Source organism: Simochromis diagramma, unplaced genomic scaffold (genome assembly GCF_900408965.1).
Source record: "Simochromis diagramma unplaced genomic scaffold, fSimDia1.1 OVJJ01000822.1, whole genome shotgun sequence".
Taxonomy (NCBI): Eukaryota; Metazoa; Chordata; class Actinopteri; order Cichliformes; family Cichlidae; genus Simochromis; species Simochromis diagramma.
In genome coordinates, this window is record NW_024387520.1 from 6046165 (window position 1) to 6071441 (window position 25277).

The 25277-nt window shown below is 40.5% G+C and overlaps 2 protein-coding genes and 1 long non-coding RNA gene across 3 annotated transcripts; 2 read left to right on the plus strand and 1 right to left on the minus strand.

The window, feature by feature from the left end:
- The first annotated feature begins 2757 nt into the window (after nt 1–2757).
- On the plus strand, nt 2758–7877 carry tgoln2 (trans-golgi network protein 2). The gene is made up of 4 exons (XM_040019080.1): nt 2758–2986; nt 4875–5620; nt 6103–6186; nt 6272–7877. Exons 1-4 carry the CDS (start codon nt 2923–2925, stop codon nt 6275–6277), a joined length of 900 nt encoding a protein of 299 aa, XP_039875014.1. The 5' UTR covers nt 2758–2922; the 3' UTR covers nt 6278–7877.
- On the minus strand, nt 7834–9912 carry LOC120725956 (dual specificity protein phosphatase 18-like). The gene has a single exon (XM_040019081.1). It carries the CDS (start codon nt 9909–9911, stop codon nt 9240–9242), a length of 672 nt encoding a protein of 223 aa, XP_039875015.1. The 5' UTR covers nt 9912; the 3' UTR covers nt 7834–9239.
- Nucleotides 9913–11887: 1975 nt separating this feature from the next.
- Nucleotides 11888–16018, plus strand: LOC120726188. Its single transcript, XR_005694288.1, has 3 exons — nt 11888–12447; nt 12910–13393; nt 13937–16018. It is a non-coding gene; the product is annotated as an uncharacterized LOC120726188 (long non-coding RNA).
- Nucleotides 16019–25277: the final 9259 nt, after the last annotated feature.

A 25277-nucleotide genomic window follows, 5' to 3' on the forward strand; every position in this document is an offset into this window, starting at 1 on the left:
ATTGTCACAGAGGCATCATCCATTTGCCGCCAGCAAAAAAAAAAGGTGGCCTGTGTCATATATATTTTTAAAATTCACTTTAAACATTGTTGTAAAACTGCAGAGCGGCGGGACTGAGGATGCGTTTCTGTTTGGGGCCTTATATAGTAGAGGCACCAAACTGTCAAGTGTGCCCTGCTCTGTTTTAAGCAATCATTAGGCACAATAAGCATTTGCTTGTTTGCCATTCTATCTTACATCATTCCAGACACAAACCGCTCGTGCTCTGATGCCACGGCTGCCTGCTCTGAGCCACCTCACCAATCCATCAGTGAAATTACAGGTAATGAGTTGTCAAAACAGTCAGCAAATCTGTCTCCTCGAGGCCATGCATGCAGCCCGGCGTTCAATTCTCCAAAGACAGTACCCCTATTATGAAGCCCAGTCTCTAAGTGAATAAGTTCATATGTGCAGGTAAATACATTTCCATACCCGTGCCTGCTTATTATTGTTATTTTTTAAATGTTAAATTGGTCTTGCTATATTGAAAGAAATATTTTTATTTAATCACACCATCCACTTGAAACCAAACAGAGGCTATCTTGCAGTCAGCATGTAACACACGGCTGTTTATCTCGAGTAACGTGTCTGGATGCTGCTCTGCTCAACATCTGCCATGTAAAGCACGAGGTCAGATTTAATACATGTTAATTTTTGCTCATTAAATTCCTCCAATCTCTTGCCAAGGTTCCTTTTTTGGGCCTTCCTTTGATCTTAAATTTATTCCAGGTTAACCGTTTGATACTTTACTTGCGTAATGTTGCCTCTAGATCTCTTATCTGAGAAGTCACTTAAACTGTGAGCTGCAGCACATTTAAGGCAAGGCCAGTGTTTATGCATGAGCATAATCAGGAAAAAAAAGCTGAACCTATATCTGCCATTGACTCTGTGACCTTATATTCCTACTAATTACAGGATGCTTCACATGCAGTTTCCCAAAGTGATATTAATTGATTGTTTCTGTAGCATTCACTGAGCTGAGCAAGCCTCAGCTGGCTCGTTTGTGAAGACAGGTATGGCTGGCTGTGAGCTTAAGAACCTCCGTAATGTATTATTCATACCCATTTGACCTTAAAGATGGAAATGCAAATGGGTGTCAAGAATGAGAGGGATCATCGGACTTTTCAAATGTCAAATAGCCTGCCACAATTAAGACAAATTCATTACAAGAGCCTGAAGGTCTCCTGCACCCAACTGAGATGTAAAACACCTCTAATTAACATTTATATCATTATCTCAGAAACTGCTGAACATGTTCAGCTCCAAGGCCAGCGATATTGGTATTGTCATGGCTTTGTTTTGTGGTGTTTTATTTTGGCCATTGCTTACTAGAATAAATGCTTTTCCATACCCTTTAAGTTTGGTTTAATGTAACAAAGCAAAGTTAACCTACATAGATAATGGCACAAGTAAAGTGTTTTTTTTTAATTGCACTACATGCCAATACTGCCATCTGCTGATAAGGTGAAATGACACGCGTGAAGGAAAAATATCAACAATGCCTACACTTAACCCGTGTGTGGCAGTATAACACAAATGAGACCCCCATCTCTTCTTCTATGGTGGATAAAAGACATTGAGAATAATAAACACAACTTTTTTTCCCATGAGGTCAAATAGGCGTGCCCTAAATTTGTGTAATGTGTGTAATTTTAGTGGTTTCCACATAGCTTTTAAATTAAACCAAGTCGAGTAAAGACAGAGCTGCCTCGAACATCCCTGTCTTTACTCATATATGGAATTAAATACAGTAATACCTGCAGGCATATTTGGAGGAAACGGGGAGATTTTCCTTTTCTCTGTTACAACAATGGTGATACACTATGACTGGGAGCAGGACATGAAAAACTGTCCCTTAACCTATAGTGACACGTCTTTATCATAATTTAAGCACCAAAGATATTATAATTGATTATAAGTAGGCTGAAAAAAAGCTATAAGTAAATAAAAATAATAAATATAAAATAACTGTATCTTGTATGGTCACCACTGTTAGCCACAGGTCCTGTGAAGCCTTTCGTTACAGAGTTTGCACGTTATCTACATCCCGGTACTCTGGCTTCCCCTAACAGTCTAAAGACATGCATGGGATTAGGTCAATTGGTCATTTAAAATTGCCCATAGGTGTGAATGTGAATGCTTTTCTGTGCCTGTGTTAGCCATACAAAAGATTGGCCCCGCCCACCCTGCGACCCTGAACTCGATAAGTGGAAAAGAATAGACGGATTGACTTAAAAAAAGAGAGAAATACAGATTAGTGTTAGTGTCTGTTAATATGGCTTTCCAACAAAAGAAGCAAGGCGAGGTATTAGTGCACATGTTTGATGACACTGAAAGGTTTTTCTATTGTAACACCTCATTTGAACGCCCCACAACTACCCCACCCCCGCAAAAACAAACAAACAAAAAACAAACCTAACTTAAACAAGCAGATCCACTTTGGTAGTGAACTGAGACGAAATAAAATCATAATATTGAATCAAAAATACAAAAGTATAATGATTTCGTGCCGTATACTACCATAGATGGGCTCTAGAGATTCGGCGGTGTCACAGGCTGAGCTGGGCAGCTGAAATGATAAAACTGCACAATAAGAAGGACGTGAAAGTAATGAAACCACAATCGTCACGCTTTCTCCGTCAGCACGTTCTTGTTATAAAAGCATGTAGCCTCTAGGTGGCACTAAACTTCACTCACGTGTTTACAATCGCAGAAGAAGAGAAATGCCAGCTCGTACACGGAAGCAGGCCGGATCTGTCAAACCTCTTGAACCTGTCGGCCTGCGTTTGTCAGCTCGGATTGCGTCGTGAGCTCTGAGGAGACGCAGCTGAAATTAGACGGATTCGGGTCGCGTTTCTTTGGCGTGTGGACACAGCCGACACGATGAGGACGGCTTTGCTGCTGCTCACAATATCTGCAATATTCCTGTGTTTCAGCTCCATCGGAGGTGAGTCGAGTTTTGTTTTTGCGTTTTTATTTGGCTTTAGGCCTGCGTTGGTTGAGCAATTATGGAATTCCCTGATAAAGATGATAGGCGATATATGTCAAAACAGTCCTGTTTTTTTTAAATGGAGAAAGGAGAATAGACTGATTTACACTACTGCAGAAAAAAAAAAAAAAAGAATAATAAAACAATAAAATGAGTAATAAAAACTCGTATATATTGCCACGTTAATGTGTTGACATTTTTTAAAACTGTAAATTTTAATGTTTTATTTGATGAAGCTATTTTTTTTAAATTGCATAATAGGTGCTATTTATTCTGTTTAGTTTTTTATTTGAGCTTTTTCTGTTATTTTAATAATCTTGACTTTTTCCTCATCCTCCTTGAGCAGTCGGTCCGGTTTAACAGGTTGGCTCACAGGTGTTACGTGAATAGGATATCCTTCTGCTTCTTAAGAGCTTGGGAGGGATTGCGCTCATCCAGTCTCCTTTTCCTTCACCGCTTCACTTTTGCGATATAATTAACTTATTGTGATCTGTTGCAGGGGAATGTGTACTTGTGCTGTACTCTACTATACACATCTGTGCATAATATTCCCTGTCTTTACAGTGAATATAGCAAAATATGGATTCACATACAAGGTTTTCACCGTAATCTGGCGTAATTCCTCCCAACTGGAGGCCAACTGACACAGGCGATATATCCATACCAATATTTGGTTATGATTTAAAAACCCCGACAATATTCGGATATATTGGCCAATATATATAGTTTATTTTTCAGACACATGAAACTTAAAGAGATTTCCCTGACATTTGTTATGCACTTATTTGTTTACTCGCTTAAGCTCTGCCTGACGTTGCTTGTTGATTTTGTGGTACCTGTTGCCAACAGGGAAGTTGTAGACTGCCCTTTAGTTGGCAAACAATGCAACATTAAGACTCAAAACACGATTAAAGGGTGTTTCTACCTTTTTCTTCTTTACTTTCTTTAATCAACCTTTATAACAGGATAGGTGGAGTGCCAGTATCGGCTGATAATATTGACCCACCAATAAATCAGTTGGTCACTACTATATACATTTCCAAACCTGCTGGATAAAACTGTGGACACTGTTGGATCATTTTTTCCGTAGCATAATGTTAAGAAAATTACTCATGAATTATGACTTATTGTACAGATCTACATTCTTTTAGTAAAAAAAAAAATCTCAGCATTATTTATCTGTTAATCATGGTCTGCACCACTGATCCACACAAGTCATGTGACCAAATACTAATGGCATATAGTGTTCACTCTGCTGATTATTGGCCCAGTTGAAAATCAGGATGATAAAAAATACTGGATTCCTAGTGCGTGTTGCTTATATCTTTGTGTTTTTGTATGATTTTGTAGTCAACCTAACAAATTAATGAGGTCAGCTGACATATTGTAGCCCACTGACCTTTTGCTTTGCATAGTGGGTAATCCAGCCTTGATAACTGGTGTATTAGTCCTATAGTAGTAGGTCTACGCAGTATGTCACATATGTAAGCAAATGTACTCAAAGTGTCAGTGGTCACTGTCACAGTCTAGTATTATCCGCGTCTGCTATATTGTCCTTTGATTTCTGGAATGTTTTGCTGCCAATCTTTTTCATGGCAGACATGATTCAATTATGTAATTGAGTAATCCCATTTAATGTAATCACTTGGAGGAAGCTGACAAGAAAAATGTTACGAAGATATCGGGAGAGAAGAGAAAAATAGATTAAATAATATTTCAGAGGTTTGCACTGGAAGAAATAAGTAGTGAGGACAAACAAGCAGATGTGCATGTAATGTAATAAATAGTTAATTCAAAATCCCAGTTAACACATTTAACATTCGATTGCTCTTGTTTTTGTATTCAGCACAGGATGAAGTCTCCCCAGATGCAAAAATCCCACCAGTAAAAGATACAAATGGAACAGATCAATCTCAGTCAAGCGTGTCTGGTAACCACACCGGAAAGGCGGCTAACGTATCAAAACTTGAAGAGTCACTCAGCTCACCTACGAAGGGTGTGAGTACATCAGCTGAACAGCCCAAGGCAGTCGAGAAAAATCCGGAAAGCGCAGAAATTGAAACAGATACACAGACTCAAACTGAAAAACAACAGGAGGATGGAAATGATAAGCACGATGGAAAACAGGATTCTGGTCAGCAAACCCAAGGGAAAAACAAGCTGCCCGATAAGACAGTTGGGCAAGCCAACCAAGCGGAGCCTGAAACCAAAGACAAAGAAGAAGTAAGTCCACAAGCCCAAGCTCCTACAGAAAACGATTCTAAAAAAAAGCCAATCGAAAGCACATCCACAGAGAAACCTAAAGATGAATTGAGCACCATGGAGAAAAATGAAGGAGATGATGTAGACGAGGATGATGATGAAGGGCTTGGTGACGATCAGATGGATGACAATGAGGAAACACCAAACCATGCTAATGGCGAAGAGCAAGGAAAGGATGGTGTGGAGCAGACTAAAAGAAAAGAGGTGAAAGTTCCATACGACCCATCCAAAATGATGGAAAACGGGGAAAGCAGCCATTTCTTTGCCTACCTCGTTTCTGCAGCTGTGCTGGTGGCAGTGCTCTACATCACTTACCACAACAAGCGCAAGGTACTTCTGCTGTTAGACCGGCTTGATGTCCCAAGTCTTGTACCCAAATACACACATAGAAAATTATTTTTTTTTTAAATTTAACTTTAAAGTTTGACTCTGGTGTTTAAACTAACATAAACTGCACCTTGAACCTTGAACTTTGAGCCTAAAATATATTTGGCACCTGTGGTTGCCTTTTGAGGCGCAGGTCATTTCCTTTGTAGAACACACACAACAATTCAGTTGAGAGTTGTGTAAATTTCTCCACTGAGCTTAAGGAAAGAAACACATTTCCCAGCTGTTCTGGTTTAATGCTGAAAACCACTTTTACATTAGCTAAAGCTTTTTTTTTTTTCTTTTTTTCTTTTTTTACCTAGTTGTCCATTAATGTGTAGCACACTCAGTTCTAACATTGGCTAGCTTAACTATCCTTATTTTGAAAATCAGACTTCTTACAGCAGTCCAAACCAGTCTTGCCTGATCTTTTTTTTCGCCACCAGATAATCGCCTTTGTTTTGGAAGGAAAGCAATCCAGAGCCGCACGTCGACCTAAGTCCACAGAATACCAAAAATTGCAACAGCAGGTGAGTGGCTTGTATAAAGAAATACATTTCTCTGCGGCTCTTTTCAAGAAATGTTGTAACTTTTCGATTCTTTCTTTTCTTTCAGATTTGATCTCAAGCCAGCTGTTGGCTGTTTGAAATGAAGGAGTGCAGATACCGGTGTTCGATATATTACTGAAGTACTCTGGGTTACACCTCGGGTTAAATGAACATTCTTCTATTTTGGACCTTTTTAGATGTTTATTGCATGACTATGCAGGTGACACGATTTGCCTTATTGAGGGAATGGGGGAAGTGCAATGAAGGTAAAATAGGCATGCCGTTTTTGCACTTGTGTCATTATTTCACTTGTAGTTTGGCCTGACAAAGGTCCTTGCTCAGGATGTTGAAGTAGCAAATTCCAGCCTTACTCCTAAATAAGCCATCTGAATCGTTGTAAAATACTGTAATGTGCTTTTTATTTGCGGTTGTTAAAAATGTCTTTTAGAGTTTAAAAAATACATCAAGATTTCATTAAGATGTAAAAGTGTCATATTGGAGGTCAGACTCTGCAGTGTAGGCCATGTGAATGTTGTAACAACCGTAATCCAGAAGGAGGTAATGGCTTAAATATAACCATGGAAGAAGGAAAAGTCACTGCTCTCATATCTGCATGCTAAATACAGCCACAGCCTGGCACAAATATCGGAAAGCACATCTTTGCTTTTAAGGTGGAATGTAGAATCAATGAGGACTACAAAGTTAGTGTGTGGTGATTGTGTAAACAGTGTTTTATAGCAGTTTCCCAAATATAACTTCATTACCAGACTTGTTATTAGAGGTTGCTCCTTATTAAACTGTTCTACCTACGCTAAATCACCCTATGTGGGCAGCAGCTCATTGATGCACCGGTACAATATTACAATGTTTACGATAAACTGATTGCAGAACAGAATCTGACATTTGAAAGTTAAAAAAGACACTTTGATGGTTAATTAAAAAAAAAAAAAAAAAAAAAAAAAAATTAAAACCATCTTTTTTTTTCGTTTTTGTTTGTAAGACTTTCTAAGCGGGCGTTCGCGTGAACTTTTTTCCATTTGTTCAAGACTACATAAGTGCACGATTAGCGATGCGCTGCTTAAGGCTGGAATCTATATTTATTAACACTAAGCTGGCTGTAGGTTTGTGTTGGATGCAGATATGAACGTACTGTCAACGCTGTGATGCAAACTCGTAGCATAAAGGGAGCAACCGTATGATGGCCGACTACTCCTTTTTAAAAATTGAGACTTGTCTTAGGTTTACTGGGTGCGCATGCTAATCTCTTATTTCAGACAGTATGTCGAGACGACCAGTCTTTTTCAAAGTGGTGTTTAAAGATCTGAAATCTATCCATCATGTCTGTGGTTTAGAAGAATATTTTTACGTTGTACCACTACATGTGTGTCTCGGGGATGACTACTTAAATATAAAGATTTCACATTTACTCTGTAACAGATGTGTGTTTATGTTTAAAAGAAATGACAGACTTGTGCCAAGTTGTGAATGAGTTTTACTGTGATCCGTGGCGTCGCTCAGATATTGTACCCGTTTTCCTCAGTTTCCTCGCTGTTCGTTGCAGGTGGCGGGCACGTAAAGCTAATTGTGTAAGAAATAGAGCTGTTTTCTTTTGACTTAAGGAATCCCATATTATGGTATGAAAATGTATATTTTTATTAAAGAATTAAGTGAAATTATCTTTTTTTTTTTTTTTGTTTAATGAAGCACCGTAATTGGCTAGAAAACATCATGGCCATGTAGACTTTATTTCTCTGTTGTAAGGAGTGACTGTCCATTTAAAAAATAAAAACACAAAGAACAATAAAAAGAAGCTTTCTTGCTCATTAGGGTGAGAGGTGAGCCAGCTCAGTTGTATGCTTATTGGAAAAGAAATGCTTTTTCTACTGTCTTGTCTCAGTTGAGTCGGACTTGTTAACAGCCTTCAGTGTCACAGCTCTTATTTTGACTTTGAGAGTAAAAAGTATCAAAGCATTAATGTTAAATAGTTCAGTTAGCAACGCTGTGAATGCAGGACTTTAACTTTTATCTAAATGTAAAATTGATCCACATAAAAAATATACAAAGAGTTTATTGGAGTTTCTGAACATTTTTAAAAGCAAAGTGAGCGTTGAATCAGACCTTCCACCTGAGCCCTCAGAGTCAGCTGACTTTGTTTTTCATGCATAAACTTTCTAGATTATTATTATTATTATTATTGTTATTATGAACATTCGGAGTTACAGGGTCTCAAAGTACATAATCTGATATCTGACATGAGTTTCCCAGCACTTTTGAGCCCTCATAACCTTTACATACATGAGATGGCCACATTAAACTTTCAGAGTTGAAAAACGTATTTAAGCTCAGATCCAAGACCACAACCAAACTATTTTCAAATCAGTGACGCAGAATAACAGAAACAAGAACTGATAACCTGGATGTTTTTCTGATGACTCATCATCACCCCCCCCCCAAAAGTACAATGTGTAAACTTTACATTTTAATAATAACTCAATGAGAATGGCAATCACTCATTTGTGTTGTATTTTATAAGCTTTGAATCCTTTAATATGACATCCTGTAATTTTTCAGATAAATGTTGTGGTATAACAACATACCACAACATTTATCATTAACAGACAATGGAGCACCATTTAGTCACATTGAGTAGAAGCCTACTACAAGCCTATCTTTAGAGCTCCCATTCATGACAAACGTGTTGTGGTAAATCTCACTCTCACTGGATGTTTGAGCATTTTGCAGAATGATGGAGGGTTTATATCTGCAAGCGGTTCCTGAGCTCACCAAAAATCTCACATAATCAAGCAAGAGGTGGCCAAATGCACCATGGGAAAACCACGGCAGGCATAAATTATACAGTAGCTCACTGTTACTCTGCACAACTGCCCACTATTATGAGGGCCTGGAGGGAACGCATTCACTGTTTATGCTTCCTTTCAAGGCTGCACAGGATTTTACAGTTAAGGCCAGCACACTGCAGATCATTGTGAAATTATGTCCCACTTTCCCACCACACACAAAGAAGCGTGCTTCCCTCACAGTGGCATCATATTCCTGGCCTCCTCTTCATAAATGTCAGGTATCTCTCCCATGGATGAGGACACCATGCGGACAGAGTTGCAGCCACGCAGCTCGCCCTCATACTGGATGAGCTGTTTCCAGAACCCGTTATTGGGTCTCACGACAGGGCGACAGGTCCTGACCCAGCCGTGGGCCTCTAGGAGGCTCACGCCGCGGTGCTTCATTAGGTAAGCCATGCACAGGGCTGCGGAGCGGCTCACCCCGGCGTTGCAGTGCACCAGCGTGCGGCCGCTGCTCTCCGCTGTAACCTGGATTTTATCCGCCACCTCGTCAAAGTGATCGCTGAGTCGAGAGACCGGGGTATCAGAGACCGGGATGTGGAAGTACTCCACCCCTGGAGGGGGCGAGACACTGCCCTTTTTCTCAGTGACGTTGATGATGCAGGTTATCCCGCAGCCAGTCACCTGGCGGGGATCACCGGCCGCTCGGGCATTACTCAGGTAAAGACAGTCGGTGACTCGGCACAGACCCGAGAGAGCCGACGGAGCTGGCTGATGCATGGATAACGTCACATTCAGCGATGCTTCACAGTTTGTTCCTTTCCATGATACAAATCGCGCCAGCGCGCGCACGGCTGGGGCAGCGAGGTACAGGCAGTGGTACGGCGACTCAGGAAGGCCAAACATCTGTGAGCGCGCAAGCTGGCGCCTCCAGCTGGATGGGGGTTTTATCAAGTGGATACCATGGTCGAATTAATGAAATGTAAATACCCTTTCTTAGTGACGTACTAGGCAGCTTTATACTGACAGCTATGCAGTGGGTTTAAAGTGTGATCACAATTCAAATAACCTACACTGTGAAAACAAACAAACAAACGTTAAACATCCCAGTTTTAATGAATCATCAACGTTATGATTATCATGTAAATGACTTTTTAAAAAAAATCAAGATTTGCTGTGTGGCCTCAGTAATTGAACCCAAAGTGCAGGACTGGGAACAAAAGGCATAAAACTGAAAAAACAGCTTTATTGCTACACTCCAACAAAAGCACAAGGATAAGCAGGCACCCAGGACACAGCTCAGAGAGGACTGGGACAACATATGCTCACAAAGGATAACAAGGGTACAAGCAACAGGTAGGAGGACAGCTCAAACTAATAACAGATAATAAGTGTGTGGGAGTAGAATCAAAGCGAAAGCACACGACGAGAGACTATCAAAATAAGACAGGAAATAACCAGCACTGAGACCAGGACTGAGACATGAATTTGACAAAGCGATAGAAGATAAACGCAGAGACAAGAATGGGAATGCAAAATGGAGATTAATAAACCTTTCACCAACTAAAGCAATCAGGGAACTAAAGGCACAGAAAACAACTGGACTTTAAGTTTCATAAAGATGTTTCCTCTCATCCAAGAGCTTCTTCAGGTAAATGATGCAAAGTCCCGGGTATTTAGAAGAAGCCTCTTGGATGAGAGATGAAACATTTTTACGAAACGTAAAGAAGTCCAGTGAGTTTTTTCCCCCCCCAAGCTCCTTAGCCTACCATGACCTGGAAAACTGAGACATACAGAACAGAAAACAGGATCATCACCCCCCCCCCCCCCCCACCCCCCCACACACACACAAAAAAGCAAACATGAAAACTCTCTAAATTTAAAGATAATGTAATTTTAAGTTTATTTAAATGTTTAAGTGACTGCTGTGGTTTTGAAAGCAACTCATTCTTGCTTCTTGTCAGGTCTCTCAGACTAATCTTCCTCCTCAGTAAGTGGAATGCAGCTCAGTTGAACTGAGATCAGCTGATTAACTCAGCCAGTCAAGAATGTTCCAGGTCCTGATCCAGAAAAGCAGCATTTTATTTAGTTGGCAGTAAAATCAAGAGTAAAAGCCAGTGTCCCGCTTCCACCGGCAGCCCAGGAGATCCAACCCCTGGCAGAACCACATTCTTTGGGTCAGGATCTTTGTCCCCGTCCACATATGTTCCTCTTTCTAAAGCTTTTCTCTTTGATAGACACTATTTGTTTCATCCGTTTATCACTTCACCGGTTTTGTTCTTCTTCTTTTATGGAAACTTTTCATTTCTTTTTCTGAGAATTATCGGAGGTTAACAGCTTGTATCGGATTCTCTTTTATGCTCATGATTGATAACACACAGCCTAATGTTGTTCCAGTTTGAGATTTTTTACAACTTGTTTCCAGTTTTCCCGTTGATTTGCTCTGAAATAATTAAGCCCTTTAATTAATAATACCTGAAAATTAAGGCTAAATTAAACTACGTTTGTGGCAATTTCTCACTTAAATCTGAGTAATGTGAGCTCTTTTGCTCATGAACTAAAATCAAGATAATAGCTAGGTGTCTGAAAAAGTATTTAGTTGGCAATTGTCCAGTTTTTTTTAAGAGCTTTTATTATTTGCTGAGATTTACTCGTAAACTTGGCATTTTCAGTCGAGTATCCGTTATTTGAAATTGAATGTGTTGAATCACAGCACCGAGAAGATAAGAAATATTGTTCAAACACCAGTTTGGATGAGTGAATGAAAAGCAGGCGAAAGAAGAGGTGTGAGATTATGCGTGTGTACGTGTAGAAAGCACCTAACAATGAAGAAACATCAACCACTGGTTATGTTACAGTAAGCAGAATCACAGCACTGTAGTGTGCCTTGATTTGAGGTGGTTGCATGCAGGCCTTGCTGGTGGTGCCTGCAGGCAGTCCTCTCGTTGCCCGGGAAACACAGATGGTGGATGAAGGGGGCGCATACAAAAGACCATAAACCTGTGGCAGCAGCTGGAGACCGAGACCAGCGATTAATTCAGGTCTGCGCGCTGAGTGAAAGAAGTTACTGTTCTCATTAATACCCTCCGCTCATGTTCTTTGTCCCGAGGCTTCCGACTCCACTTTGTCCTGTTTTCCGTGGACTGGACTCCAGTCAGTGCGCAGCTGTTGTTGGCACTCCCACATCTGCTTCTCTCCGCTCGGCAGCCATATAGAGAGGACGCACAGCCGCGGTTCGTGTTAGTAGCGTGCTGCCACTCGATCCAACCAGCCTTTCAGTGCGGGCGTAATCACTGCGCACACACACGACGCCTGTTTTCCCGTCTGATCGGCTTGCGGTCAGCCTGGTAGAGGAAGACGAAGAAAGCAGAAAAAAGGCGAAGAAGGAGCGATCTTTTCTTATCGTTTGGTGACAGGTGGACGTGGATCCCGGAGATCACTGGTAGGAAAAAAAATAGATAATTTATTTCCAATTATTCTGCTCTTCCGTTGCATTAAACTTTTACCCCCCCTCTATCCCTCCCAATCCTTTAATAAGATCTATGTTTTTAGGCAAACACTGACTCCTTTAATCCCTCCAGTTGAGGGCCTAGATTATAGAGAATATGTCTTGTAGGTTGTAGGGTGTATACTCGTTTACCATAGAATATGAAAAAAAAATCTTGTAGTTATTTTTAATCTCAATACATCTCTCAATACAGCAGGATGCAACCTACCCTATATGTCTTTAATCTGCAGAGAACAAGCTGTAGTCATTATTTTTGCACTGATTTGCCAAGAGCAATGTCAAATAGTCCCAGCCTTAACTTAGATCTTCTAATATTAGATTCACATCTAATGTGAAGTATATACATAGTATATAGTATATAGACAAGTCCATTTGACTCAGTATTTTGCCTTTTAGGTACTCCCTGTGGATTCATCCACAGCGCTGCAGACAGAGACACACAGGATGCTGGGAGGATCCAGAAGGGAACCAACAACAGGACAGGTTATGTGTACAGACTGGATTGTCGTCATTATCATCTCTAGGGAGGTCACACGGAAATTTAATAGCATTACTCAGTCATTTAGTTAACTGATATTACTGACTCCTATCCTAAGTGACTCATATGTTTTTACAGTGGGTGTTTTTCAGTCCACCGTGTCTGAGACTAAATATAAAGCAGTAAAAAGAAACAAAAAAAAAAGATGAAAGAACAACCAGTACCTGGGGGATCTTGTGAGGACAGTTGGGTTGTGTCCCACTTTTTTCTGCTGCTTTGTGTTGTGTGCTCTTCTCCAGTTACATCGATGGAAAAAGCAGATTGTTGGGGGGGCTCGACGGGACTTCATTGTACTCCCGGTGGCTTCGCTCCATTGCCCTCTACTGTGCTGCGTATGGACTGGTACAGGATCTAGCCACAGATTTATACCACTGACTTTTATTCCTCCACATTCACTTTTATGTTGTACACAGTGACTTCTTATATAAGTGCCGATGAATATAAAATACAGAGCCAGTTTTTTATGGACTCAGTCATGCTTTTGTGTGAGTGTGTGTCTCTGTGTGTTTGTGTTAAGCCTCTATGCTGGCACAGAGGACAGATAAATGAAGACCAGATAGAACGTGGGAGATCAGTTATGTGCTTAATCACTGACATTTATTATTATTATTATTATTATTATGCTTGCTATATGGTACTTTTCTCATGATTATGGTTAAGAGGTGAGATAAACCACAAATTGGATCATGTGACCAAATCATATTAGCATAATCTGCCCCTCGGGTGATTTTATTCAAGATTTTTGTAGAAAAGGACATATTTGTCAATATTTTTCAAACCAGTACAAAACTATATCTTTGTAATCATGCCATCATTCGCTACATCTATATTATTTTATACTACACTATACCATCCTAATTCCCTTTATTGTGACTTGTCTTGCAGTGATGACCACATGGTGCCATTTTCCCTGTCCTGCACCTTCAGAAGAGCGAGTCCGTGTTCCAGTGTTTTCCTACTGAGAGATGACTTCTGCTTTTGCAAATCAGTGAAAACAGTATTTCACTTGTTGCTTCGTGGTCAACATCAGTGTGCTCAGATTTAGCAGGGAGATATTTCATGGGTGTTGTACAGAATAATTTGCTACAGTTTTTTTTTTTTTTTGTAAGTAATAAGCGCGTCCTGGCCCGTTCTCTGACTTTATTTTGCTGTTCAAAAACAGTGACGCGTGCGGTGACCTCTACTCTTTCTAACCCTCTGACGGTTTCTTCCTATATAAGATACTTCACTCAAAGCGAGCAGTGTTTCACCAAGACTCTATTTTGTGTCTTTTCATAGCTGGAGTTTACTCTGACAGATTTGTGCAAAGCTCTGATATTTGAAAAAAAAAAGAAGAAAAAGCTGCTAAATTGTGTGAAAATGACAAGTTCCCAATGTGCCATTCACACAGTATGTTTTTGTTTGTGTGGAAACCTCTAAAGTTGATCACACTTGTGTGTGTGTGTGTGTGTGTTACGGGGGTGTCTACGTGAGTGCACGTGTTTCTTTGCATGTACCCTATACGTATGTCTGCATGTGTCTCTTATCAGTCAGATGAAATGTATTTGTAACGGGCCTGAAGCTAAAAGCTGCTTTACTGTGGTTTTTGTTTTCACAGCTGCACACTCAATAACAGGCCTATATTCTTTTAGCCACTGGATGTACCAGATAAGGGATAAAACAACATTTACAAATGGTTCTTAGCATTTGTTACAACCTCACTGAAGTAGCAGTTATTATGCTGATTTAGATCACAAGGATGCCATTGGAAATTAATGGTCTGTAGTTTTCTAAACGATGCCCGCTGGCATTAATTAAGTTGTCCCGATGCCTGCAGTCCTATCATTTCACACTGAAGCCAATTTCAGCAAATGCTAATAATTATGCGTAAATAGATTTTTACCCACATCTGGGTTGTACTAACAGTATCTCACTAATCTCTAACAGTACTAATATATGTGCTAACAGTTGGAGGATTACTAACCTGTATTGAGAATGCTGTTGGCTGGCATTTCTAACCCTAACTTGACTAACCCTCTGCTTTCTGCCCGCGGTCTGCAGCGCATATACTTCCTTTGCATGATTTTGCATCCCTTCTTTTAGAAGTTTAAATAAATCGTTAAAGTCGGGAAAAATGTTGCACTGAGCATGTCAAGAAGGGTTTCGGGACTTGGAAAGGGAAAGAAAGCGATTAGGCTCAAGGTGAAAAGACAAGCGGGAACAGCTGCTGACATCAAACTGGGTTGACCACACACTTACGAGCAATCATCGCAAAAACGATTGTGATCAGATTCAGAGAGGTCAGCCTTTACATTTGTACGTGCTCTGTGCGGTCAACCTGCAGGTGAGTGCCTGGCTTGTTGTCAGCTCGGGCGGTGATGTCAGACAGAAGCTGAGCACACCTCAGTGCTAACTCCTGATTGGTGCTGATACTAACAGTCCTGATCCTGTAAATGTCCATCTTACTAATGTCTTTGTTTGCTGTTCTTTGCTAAACTTTGAGTAAATCAAAGCATGCCCAGCAATACCAGCAATACCACTGGACAGACCTACTGTGAACAACAGTCATCAACAGTCATCAAAACAATTCACTAACCCAAAAGAAGAGTGTTGAACAGCTCTCTACAAACTAACAAACTAACCTACTAATGAACACATAACCTAACAAAAATTAACTAGAATCAATAACTCTCTGCTCAGAATTGTTGAAGCGCCCCAGCATCGAGGGGATGCGTCACTTACTAACAGAATGAAATTCAACAACGTGCTTGAATGTGTGTGAGAGGGAGAGAGAAGAGCGAGTGTGTACAAGAGGTGTATTTGTGTGGAAATGCAAACAAGTTGCAAACTGGCTGTGAGCACTGCGAAAACCTCCAAATACTCTTGCAGCCTAAATCTAATCCTTGAACCTCTCAGTTTATGTATTATGTGTATTATGTGTTAATTAATGTTTACACTGACAAAAATCATGTTTTGAAAAGAACAAAACAAAAAAGCAATACAAGCAAAATGTCCATAAGAACAGCAGGAGGTCTAAGAAAATGTGTTAATAAAGTTTAAAAACAATAATTTGATAGTGATTTTATTGTTTGCTGTTTCATGAACAATTTCTGAATATTTTTGTAAAGTTGTAACTTTTGTTTCTAAAACTTTGTATCCAGTTAATAAAATGTTTTGCAACATAGCGTTTCGTCGGCTGTGGGCCCGTGTTTCCTGTCCTGTTTCGGTCACAGACGGCGTGGAGTTAGTTTTAAGCAACAAGTGCAGATCAGCAATGACACTCAAGGTTACACATTGCTTTAAAATGTGAAGACAATGGCCATCAGAACACAATTGGTATTTCATCTTATAAGCTCCAATTCAATATAAAATACTATGTATAAACCATAAAGTAGACAATATTGCATCAAAAATAATGAAAATAATATTGCTAGTGATTTGTAACATTATTTATTATTAATTCACAATCAGCAGTAAATACATATGCATAATATATGTGCATGTATATTCTGTAAATACGTACATAAATAATATTAGCAATGAGTATAGAAAAAATGACCAGATTGCTTCATATTTTGCATAAAGTAAATAGCTACTAGTTCATTTTGTTGGGAGCTGAAGGAGTGTTAGTGTAACGATATGTGTCTACGACCCATAAATACTGCAACACACTCATTGTGTCAGTGCCTCAACAACCTTTAAGAATTCAAGAACCTTTTTTTAACCTGATAACAGGGATGACGTCATTCAACATTTATCTTTTGTATTTGTTTCTGACAGCTGCTCAGGTATAAAAAAGGATCTGGTTAAGGTCAAATGATGAAGCTCTGTTTATCTTGAAATGCTTACATACCTGTAGTACTTTATCTCTCAAAGAAATGTCATGGATCTTTAAATCATCATTAATGGCAGAGAAGCGCTGGCATCAAAGTGGGAAGTGGTTGTATTACTAAACTAACTTAAATATTATGCATGTGTCTGGCTGATCAGTCAGATCACCATGTTCCTCCTGTGAATTCATACATACAAACTGTCTAAAATAACTGCATTGTTTTCATGGATGCAAACCTCCAGCAGGGGGCAGCAACTCATCATGTTGGGAGATAAAAACGATGTAAATTCTAGCACAGGTTTCTTCTTATATTTAAGTCAAGCGGACACATATTTGTGATGGCGCAATGTTTCAAACTATTCTGTTGATACTCCTTCACATTTACATCAGGCCTGCTTCAAACACTGCATTTAAGATTCCTTTTAAACCACATTTTCAGCAATGTTGATTTTACAAATACACAAAGTGTGTTACAACTCAAAGGTGAAACAAAAGTGGTTAGTAATGTTAGTAGGATATGAGTGTATTGTTTTAAAACTCTCTTGTAATGTGTGCATTAGATCCATCACGTCATACAGGTTTGTGTGTCTGCGCCAGAGACAGAAAGAGCGAAACACACACCGCAGTGGACCTTCATTCCAGCATCCTCCTGATCTGCATGGGTCAGACACACTGGGTTCTGCTCTGCCCCCCATTTGAGCCCAATGTGATCCAGATGACAGGGGGGTTTCCACAGGCAGAAGTTGGGGGGCCCGGGGTCTTCATGGGTCAGCGGTAATTCACCGCAGAGCTCTGAAAGCAGAGTCTTAACACACACAAAACCCCGCGCAGAAAAGTGAGGCTCCACTTAAAGTCTTAAATATCACACAAACCTCAGTTCAAAGGCAGGTATGTTTGCATGAAAAGCCTTAATCGGCTTAATGATGTCCTCTAGCGCATGGTTAGTTTTGAAAACACACTAATGCTCAAGTTTATACAGGCTTGGATACCACAGAGACATTTATGTCCCAAAGACAGAGAGAGGCAGAGACCGAGAGCTTGTGTGCGTGTGTGTTGATGTAAGCAATCAGTAATTTCCACAATTATCTAATTGTGTCAGAATTTCTGCAAGTTTTTACCAATTATCCATTTCCGTTTTCTTCTTTGTTTGAATAAAATAAGGAATGTCTTAGCACACTGCTCATGTGTGCGTGCGTAATTATGTGTGCGATCCAGAAGCAGCCCTCTGTAACCAGAGCCTCCATCATATGGAGGATGCCTGCTGAAATAACAGCTCCGCTACTTCCAGCGGAATGTGTGTGTAGGCTGTAAAAGATGGCGAGGAAGAAGAAGAAGAAAACCTAAGCCCGGGAAGTATTTCTCTTTGTGGCACTGTAATCAGCAGTGCTCTGCCCTGTAGAGCTTAAAATAGTAAAACCACTGAAAGACAGTTCAAGGACTGAAAAGAGATCGCTCTCGCTGCAAGTGTGTATTTTTATGTGTCGCTGCTTCCTGAATGAAGACGTGAATCTAGTTACAATATTCTTCAGGTTTTCTATTTTTTAGGGGGAAAAGTGATTTCCAGGCCTGCTGTATGTGCGCTGTTGTCGTGTTGTAGAACCTTTACAACCTGTGTCCTGTTTCCACATACATTTGCAAAAATGTATGTGGAAGTTAATGGAGACTTCCTATTCAGTTCAGTCTGGATAAGAAGCAGACAAGTTACACATGTAAAGAAGAGGAACAAGCAGAAGGAAGAGGGAGTTCCTTTTCCATCGGGTAGAGAGCAGCTAAAAAAAGGAGTGCTCGTAGCAGTAAAGCAAACCCAGGGCATTAAAGAAACAACGAGAACTAAAACTGAAACCAGGCTAGAAGTCCAACTTATACATTATATGTACAGGTGCAACAGTCTTGAATCAAATGGTCTCGCACCAACCATCAGAAATCAGTCTTTTCAGCGGTTGTGTCTTGCTGGGAAACACTGAGTCCAATTCTTCCACCATATCCGGCAACAGTTCCACAGACAATTCCAAGGCCACTCTCCTTGGCATCTGTCTGCACTAGTCATCCTGTTGCTTCCCTGCTGGAGCAATACAGCAGAGCAAGTACAAGTGCTGAAGACAGGGGTACTAAATTGTGGCTCTGGGGTTGTTGGTCTTTCAGCGCACAACATAGGTTTTGACACATGAACTGGGGGGAGTTCATAAAATATTTTTGTGCTGGAACGTTTATGATCTAGCTGATCTCTATTAAGCTTCACTTTAAACTAGAATGCAGGTTGTTCAAAGTGTCGGTAGACTGGCATTTCTGATAACCAGCGCCAACTATTTTCAGATTTTTGGAAAGCAGAGATTGTTTTGTTTTGATGCTAAAATGATTGCACATTTTCTGCAAAATGTTTGCACATTATACAGTGCCATCACAGCATCACAGTCACCTTCCATTGAGCAACTCACCTCATGGACAGCTTCTATTAAACCCTATGACACATGATCTACTTGGTCTCCTCGCTTCTGTGTCTTCCTTCCAAACACTAAGTCTAGTTAATAATGTAAAAAAAAAAAAAATGGTGATATTAAGTGGAAGACCTGGTGCTTCCTAAACGTCTTTCTTTTCCACACCTCCACCCAACTCGGAGACTAGATAAGCGGACAGCTGGAGAAGACCAATCTGTCCTGCTGCCTGGTGAATGATGGACAGTAATTAAAAGTTAGCTAATAACCTCTTCACACCTGACATTTCAACAGGGAGGTCCTGGACACCATTATCTACATATAGATTAAACAGCGTAATTGGCAGAGAGATAGGGTTAGGGGGATCGTGAAAGAAAAAGGAGAGAAAAAAAAGAGAAAAGGGGCCAGGCCATCGCCAAACCATTAAGCAGAATATCTGAGTGACACTCTGATTTTGCTCCTCTTGCTAATGCGACAGGAATTGAGCTGAACTAAAACGCTAAATGAATGAAGCCTATCTCGGTGTGGTTATTACCGGGGCAAACATCGGCCGTGGAAAATAGCTTTAATTTCATAATAATTGCTAGAAGGACGTGACTCGTTAGAGACACAATATGAGAGTGAAAGGAGAAAGGGAGGGGAGGAAGGAAGGAAGGAAGGAGAGGAGAAACTCTTTTGAGGAGGAATGCTGTTAGTTGAGCTGCAGCACTTGTTCTCCCACACGCTGCCATTTACACAAACTCACTGATAAGTGATACTGTGGACTGATAAGATGAATTGATAGCGGGGAGGGGGTGATGGTGGGGTAGCTGGACTGTCATTAGCGCTGGAATAGGAAATATTTCATTTTAAAGCTAAAATATTCCTGAATGATTTTCCTCGCAGGTTACAGGTTCCCACAGTACCCGCTGCTTTGTAATCAACTCTAATAGGCTATTACACATTCACTGCACCATAAAATAAAAAATAATAACAATAATTCTAATAGCTTTATTAATGAATGTGATATTTAGCTTACAAGCACCTCACTTTCACTACCTGTGCAAACTGTTAAGCTTTTAGTCCACCAGTTTTGTATTTTGACATGTTGAAAAGCACAATTTGACTGTTTTTTGTTTGTTTGCAAAATAGATAAAATTGGACGTAAATCAATTCAGATTTTCAATTCAAACTACAAGAAAAAAATTAGTCCAAGGTGCTTTGTACTGTGAACGCGCTACAGTATCCGACAACCCCTATGAGTAAGCACAAACTCATTTTTACCAGGAAGAAACCACTATCAGGTATCTGATGGTGACGAGATAGTGAAGACTAACACCACGCATTTATCTTTACGCTAAATATAAACCTAAAAACAGCAGCTGGTAAGCTTGAGGGAAAAAAATCTTGGCTGGCCTCTAAAGCTCACGACACCCTTATTTACTCATTATATCCTGTTTGTGCATACAAAAAAGCCAGGTGTGAAGGCAGTAGGCAGCAGGACTCGATGCTGAAGCCAAAGAGGAATCACCTTTAAGCACAATGTTGCACACGGCGGCGAGCTCTACACTCACATTTCATCTTCTCTATTAACTTTCTTCAGCTTTTCATTTTTGTCTTAGATGCAAAATTTGGGCCCTCTGCAAAGAGCTGATGGTCATTTTGGAAATGTATGTTACATTTATACTTATTCGAATTCTTACTGAAGACTTTTTATATCTTCTGCGTGGGGAGTGATTGAACGCCTGCTCTCCCGCTGGTTTCCCACTCCTTAATTCTCCCTGTCTCTGATTTTTTGGAGCTTCTATTTAAAGAACAAGTCACAGTTTGACTCCAGACAGTTGCACTGGGTTTGTTGTTAAGAAGTTACCCCAAAGACGCACACAATTCAAATTTAAGCTTTTGTGCAAGCGCACACTCTGCTGAAAGTTTTACGACACATGATGATCTAGAAGTTCACAGGCTGAATAACGACTTAGTCTTAGCCCACTTTGGCCATTTCTTTATAAAACTCCCCAAAGACCCAAAGATATAATCGACTCTTCAACAGATTCCTTGAAATGCATTTTTATAAATTTTGGCATGTTTGGGCATGTCAGTGCAGCTGCTGCATTATTATTTTGAACTGGACATTTACCCTGTGAAGGAATCTGAATAAGGCTTTGTGCTGCTCATAAGTATTCCAAAATAAAAGTATCACAAGCCAAACAGGGAATAGATTTTGCATAAAAGGATGAGTGTGACAGACAATGCCACAGACACCTACATTTCCCGAAACACTGAAAGCGAGCCTGTCCACACCTCAGTCCTGAAGCCCTGATGTGCTGTTTGCAGCTCGCCTCATCTGTGTCAGTGGTGTAAAACTGTAGCCGAGAAGAACTAGCTGAAAACCAGCCATCTGCCATGAAAAGAGCTTTATTTCCTTCTCCAGAAAAGGAAAAAAGAAAAGAAAAGAGAGAGAGCTGACAGTGAACAAGAATGACAAAAGCATGCAGCTACACGCGGGTCGATACTCGACTGCCCTGAAGCTATCAAACCGCTAATGGTTACCTTCTAATCTGCCAGGTCACAGCGCTGTGTTTTTCTGACTATTATTATTATTCTGACTATAAATACCTTCCCAAGCTATAGGAGGGTAATTTAGTCAAAATTTGGATGGCTCTTTATTTTTTTGCCCATTATTTTCACTGCCTGAAAATGGGCAATTAGCCGACCGCTTGAGTCAATAGCTTTTACCTAAAAGTTACTTTTTCAGGTTTTTTTTCACATGAGCCATCCATTCAGGAACAATAAAATAAACGCACATAAAAGTTGCCTTTCAGAGGAAGACTGTGGCAACTTGGTGGCTTTAACAATTCTTCTCTGTATCTCATTAAATGTCTCTTTGCTGAGGGATCGTCTCTGTGGCAAAGGTAGGTGAGGTATGTGGTTGACTTGTGCCGTAACCGAATGTAAAAACTTAAGAAAGAAATGAACACAGCAGCTGTTTTCATTCATAAATAAACCTGTTTTTTTAATATACCGTCCTTTGCTATGACAAAACTGACATCTACTCCTTTAATCAACAATAAAATGTAGACAAAATACTCAGATATGCAGCCTACTTAATGTTGTGTACACATTTTAAACAATTTCAAAGGTTATGTTTATAAATGAAGATTTTAATTTTGATTTGTTGCCTCTAACTTTTTAATTGCACCTGTCACATATCAATGAAAACAGACAGATGCCTTTCAAAGATGTTTCAAGCTAAAGCTGCTTTGATAAAATCAGTGCACGTTCCAAATGCATGTTGAGAGCGTTGGGGAAGTTACGCTCTGTGCCACTAGATGTCCCTGTTGCTTTACTGTAAAGGCTGCTGCAGTGCTGTTGGAGTTTGCATCTGAGCCATCTGTCCATGACTTGTCTCTCCAGACCCTGGGTTCATCCATCATGTCCAGAGGTGCTAGTCTCTTTAAAATCAAACAAGAAAACATTTCTTTATCCCCACTGCTTCATCTGCTCTTTCCTCTTTTTCCTGTCCCATTCTCCGCATTCTCTTCCTACCTCAATCCCACCGTCTGTCTCTTTCTGTCCCTCTGCCTTCAATGAGTGGATCACTTTACTGTTTATACAAGGGGATTGGTGTTGTTAACAGGTGTAGGGTAATGGGATACCGTTACTGGCAGGCGAGCGCAGGAAAGGGTCGCACCCCTCCTCTTCCTCCTCGCGCTCACACTAACTCTAGCTATACTCTGATTCTGATGGATTGCACCCACCATTCATCTAAATTATGCCACTGGCAATGAGCTATCAGCTCAGTCTGGCTCAAACGAAGCACAGGGTTTGTTTCTGTTGACACTTCCTCAGCACTCACTTCTTCTCCTGATTACTGTCAGGCCCTGTAGAGGGGTGATGCAGCTCGGCCGGGCTTGGGGCTTTGCTACACTCTGTTGGCGTTTGTGGTCTGTGCTCTTTGCCATTTTATAGCTGTTAGGAAGCGGCTATCAAGCGGGTAGTTTGGCATTTGTCACCAGCTGCATATGACACGAACCCCCCGATTTGCCGTAAACGTGGTACTTATTATGTTAAACTTTGCTCAAGGTGCAAATGACCTCATTTTTCCAGAGAGGATTTTATCGTAAAGGTCAGCATGTGAAGTCTAATTCTCCACTAGATTCCAGTTAATCATGGCAGAGACATCAGAGCTGTATGACATGCAAGTTCAAACTGGGTAAATAGAAAGGTGTTCTTTACTCCAGCCATTTTAATCCAGTCCAGCCATGTTGGATCCCGTGTTTGTCTTCTCTTCCAGCTTTCCCAGAGATCCCCCCACCTCCCCCTTTCTTGTGTTTAATTCCTTTTTCTCCCGGTGTCCCTTAGAAATACTCCCAGCTGCAAAACAGATGTTGAATACGTTCCTTCTTTCCTTGTTTCTTTTTTGCTTTCTTTCTTGATGATGACTACATTTGTAATTCTCTTCACGTAGTAATAATAGCCACAGTAATAGCCACACATAATCCCCACAACAGGTAAGGCAACATAATTTACATTTGATACAGCTGTTTTTTTAAATATTTTTTTCTGTCTTCAAACCCTACCAATTGGCAGTAAGTCTTGAGGAATTCCACCCTCCTCCAGCCATTGCTTTTGGCGAGACTAGTGATGGGGGGGCCGCAGCGAAAGTGAGCGGGTGCAAACTGTGAAATTCTCCCCTTCCTCCCTTCATTGACTAAAATTATTCCAGGGATAAAGTTGGACTCGTTAAGCATCCTCCCGAAGCTGATTATTTGACCATTGCACTCATGTGGGTAAATTCATTCAACCGTGACGGTGTGAGGTAAAAATCTTCCTCTTTTCCTGATGGCTAACAAACAGCTATTGGTCGAGCCTTTTTAATAGCTGAGCTAGGGGGGTGGGGGGCAGCAAATAAGCAGAAACTGAGATAAGAGAAAAAGAGTGCACCAGCATTACGTTGCTTTCGTGATTCGCTGCTTAATTGAGCCTATCTAACATGTTTTTAGCTTGTTATTTCAGATAAATAACCCAATAAATGTTCCCCAGATTATATTATTACAGTTATAAAATGTACCCAGGGAATCAGTTCCTCCCCCATGCTCATTGTTTTTTATTGAGTTCCTCACCCACAGGAGCCAAATATAGAGCTGAAGATGTGATAGAAATAATGTGCAATACTCGGTTTGAGTCTACCCTTCCAAACATTTTAAAATGCACATTTTACCCATGCCTGACAGCGAGTTCACAAGACTTACAAAAGAAAGCCCTTTCATAACATTTGCGTCATTCCTTTGATGTCTAGACATTATATGTTTTTCTTTTCTTCTTCTTCTTCTTCTTCTTTTTTTCTGAGAAACTAAAAACCCTACATCTGACGGACTAGTATGTCATCTCCTAAGAGAGAGGCACTTGACTGAAGTCACTGTGTAGACAGTACAAAGCTTCCACATTGGTCCATATTCATGAAGGTGGAGCTATTACTGACATATTTTCTTATGGGAACAAATCACCAGTTGGGTGTAAAGATGCAGCAGCGTAGACTACAATCTCTGGAGCTTTGTCGCATTCAGCTGATCTCAGTCCAGTGTGTGGTGCCTGTTGTCTGGGAAAGTTCTCATGGATGGGACAGTTTCTGGGCCCACTCCCCAATATCAGAATCTGTGGGTGGATGGTAAGACGGAGGGCTGGCAGGAGATGAGATGTGCAGTGGAGATCAAGGTTTTAAAAGCAAAGTTAAAGGGAGCTAAAAGAGACAGAATGTGAGAGCATCTGTTGTGCCTGGTGTGCTCATTTGGTTTCAGCCTCCACTTTTTCAGGATTCAATCAGAAGCTGATTATCTATTTCTGAGAAGGGTGGAAAAGTCAAATTATGGTATGTGATAAGCAGACAGACCTCCTCTTTGCACTAAACGAAGCTAAATTGCCCTCGCTCAAGCAGCTGTAAAAACTAAAATGGTCACAGCATCACGACAAATATGTTACATCAGAAAACCTCCAGAGAGGGAGA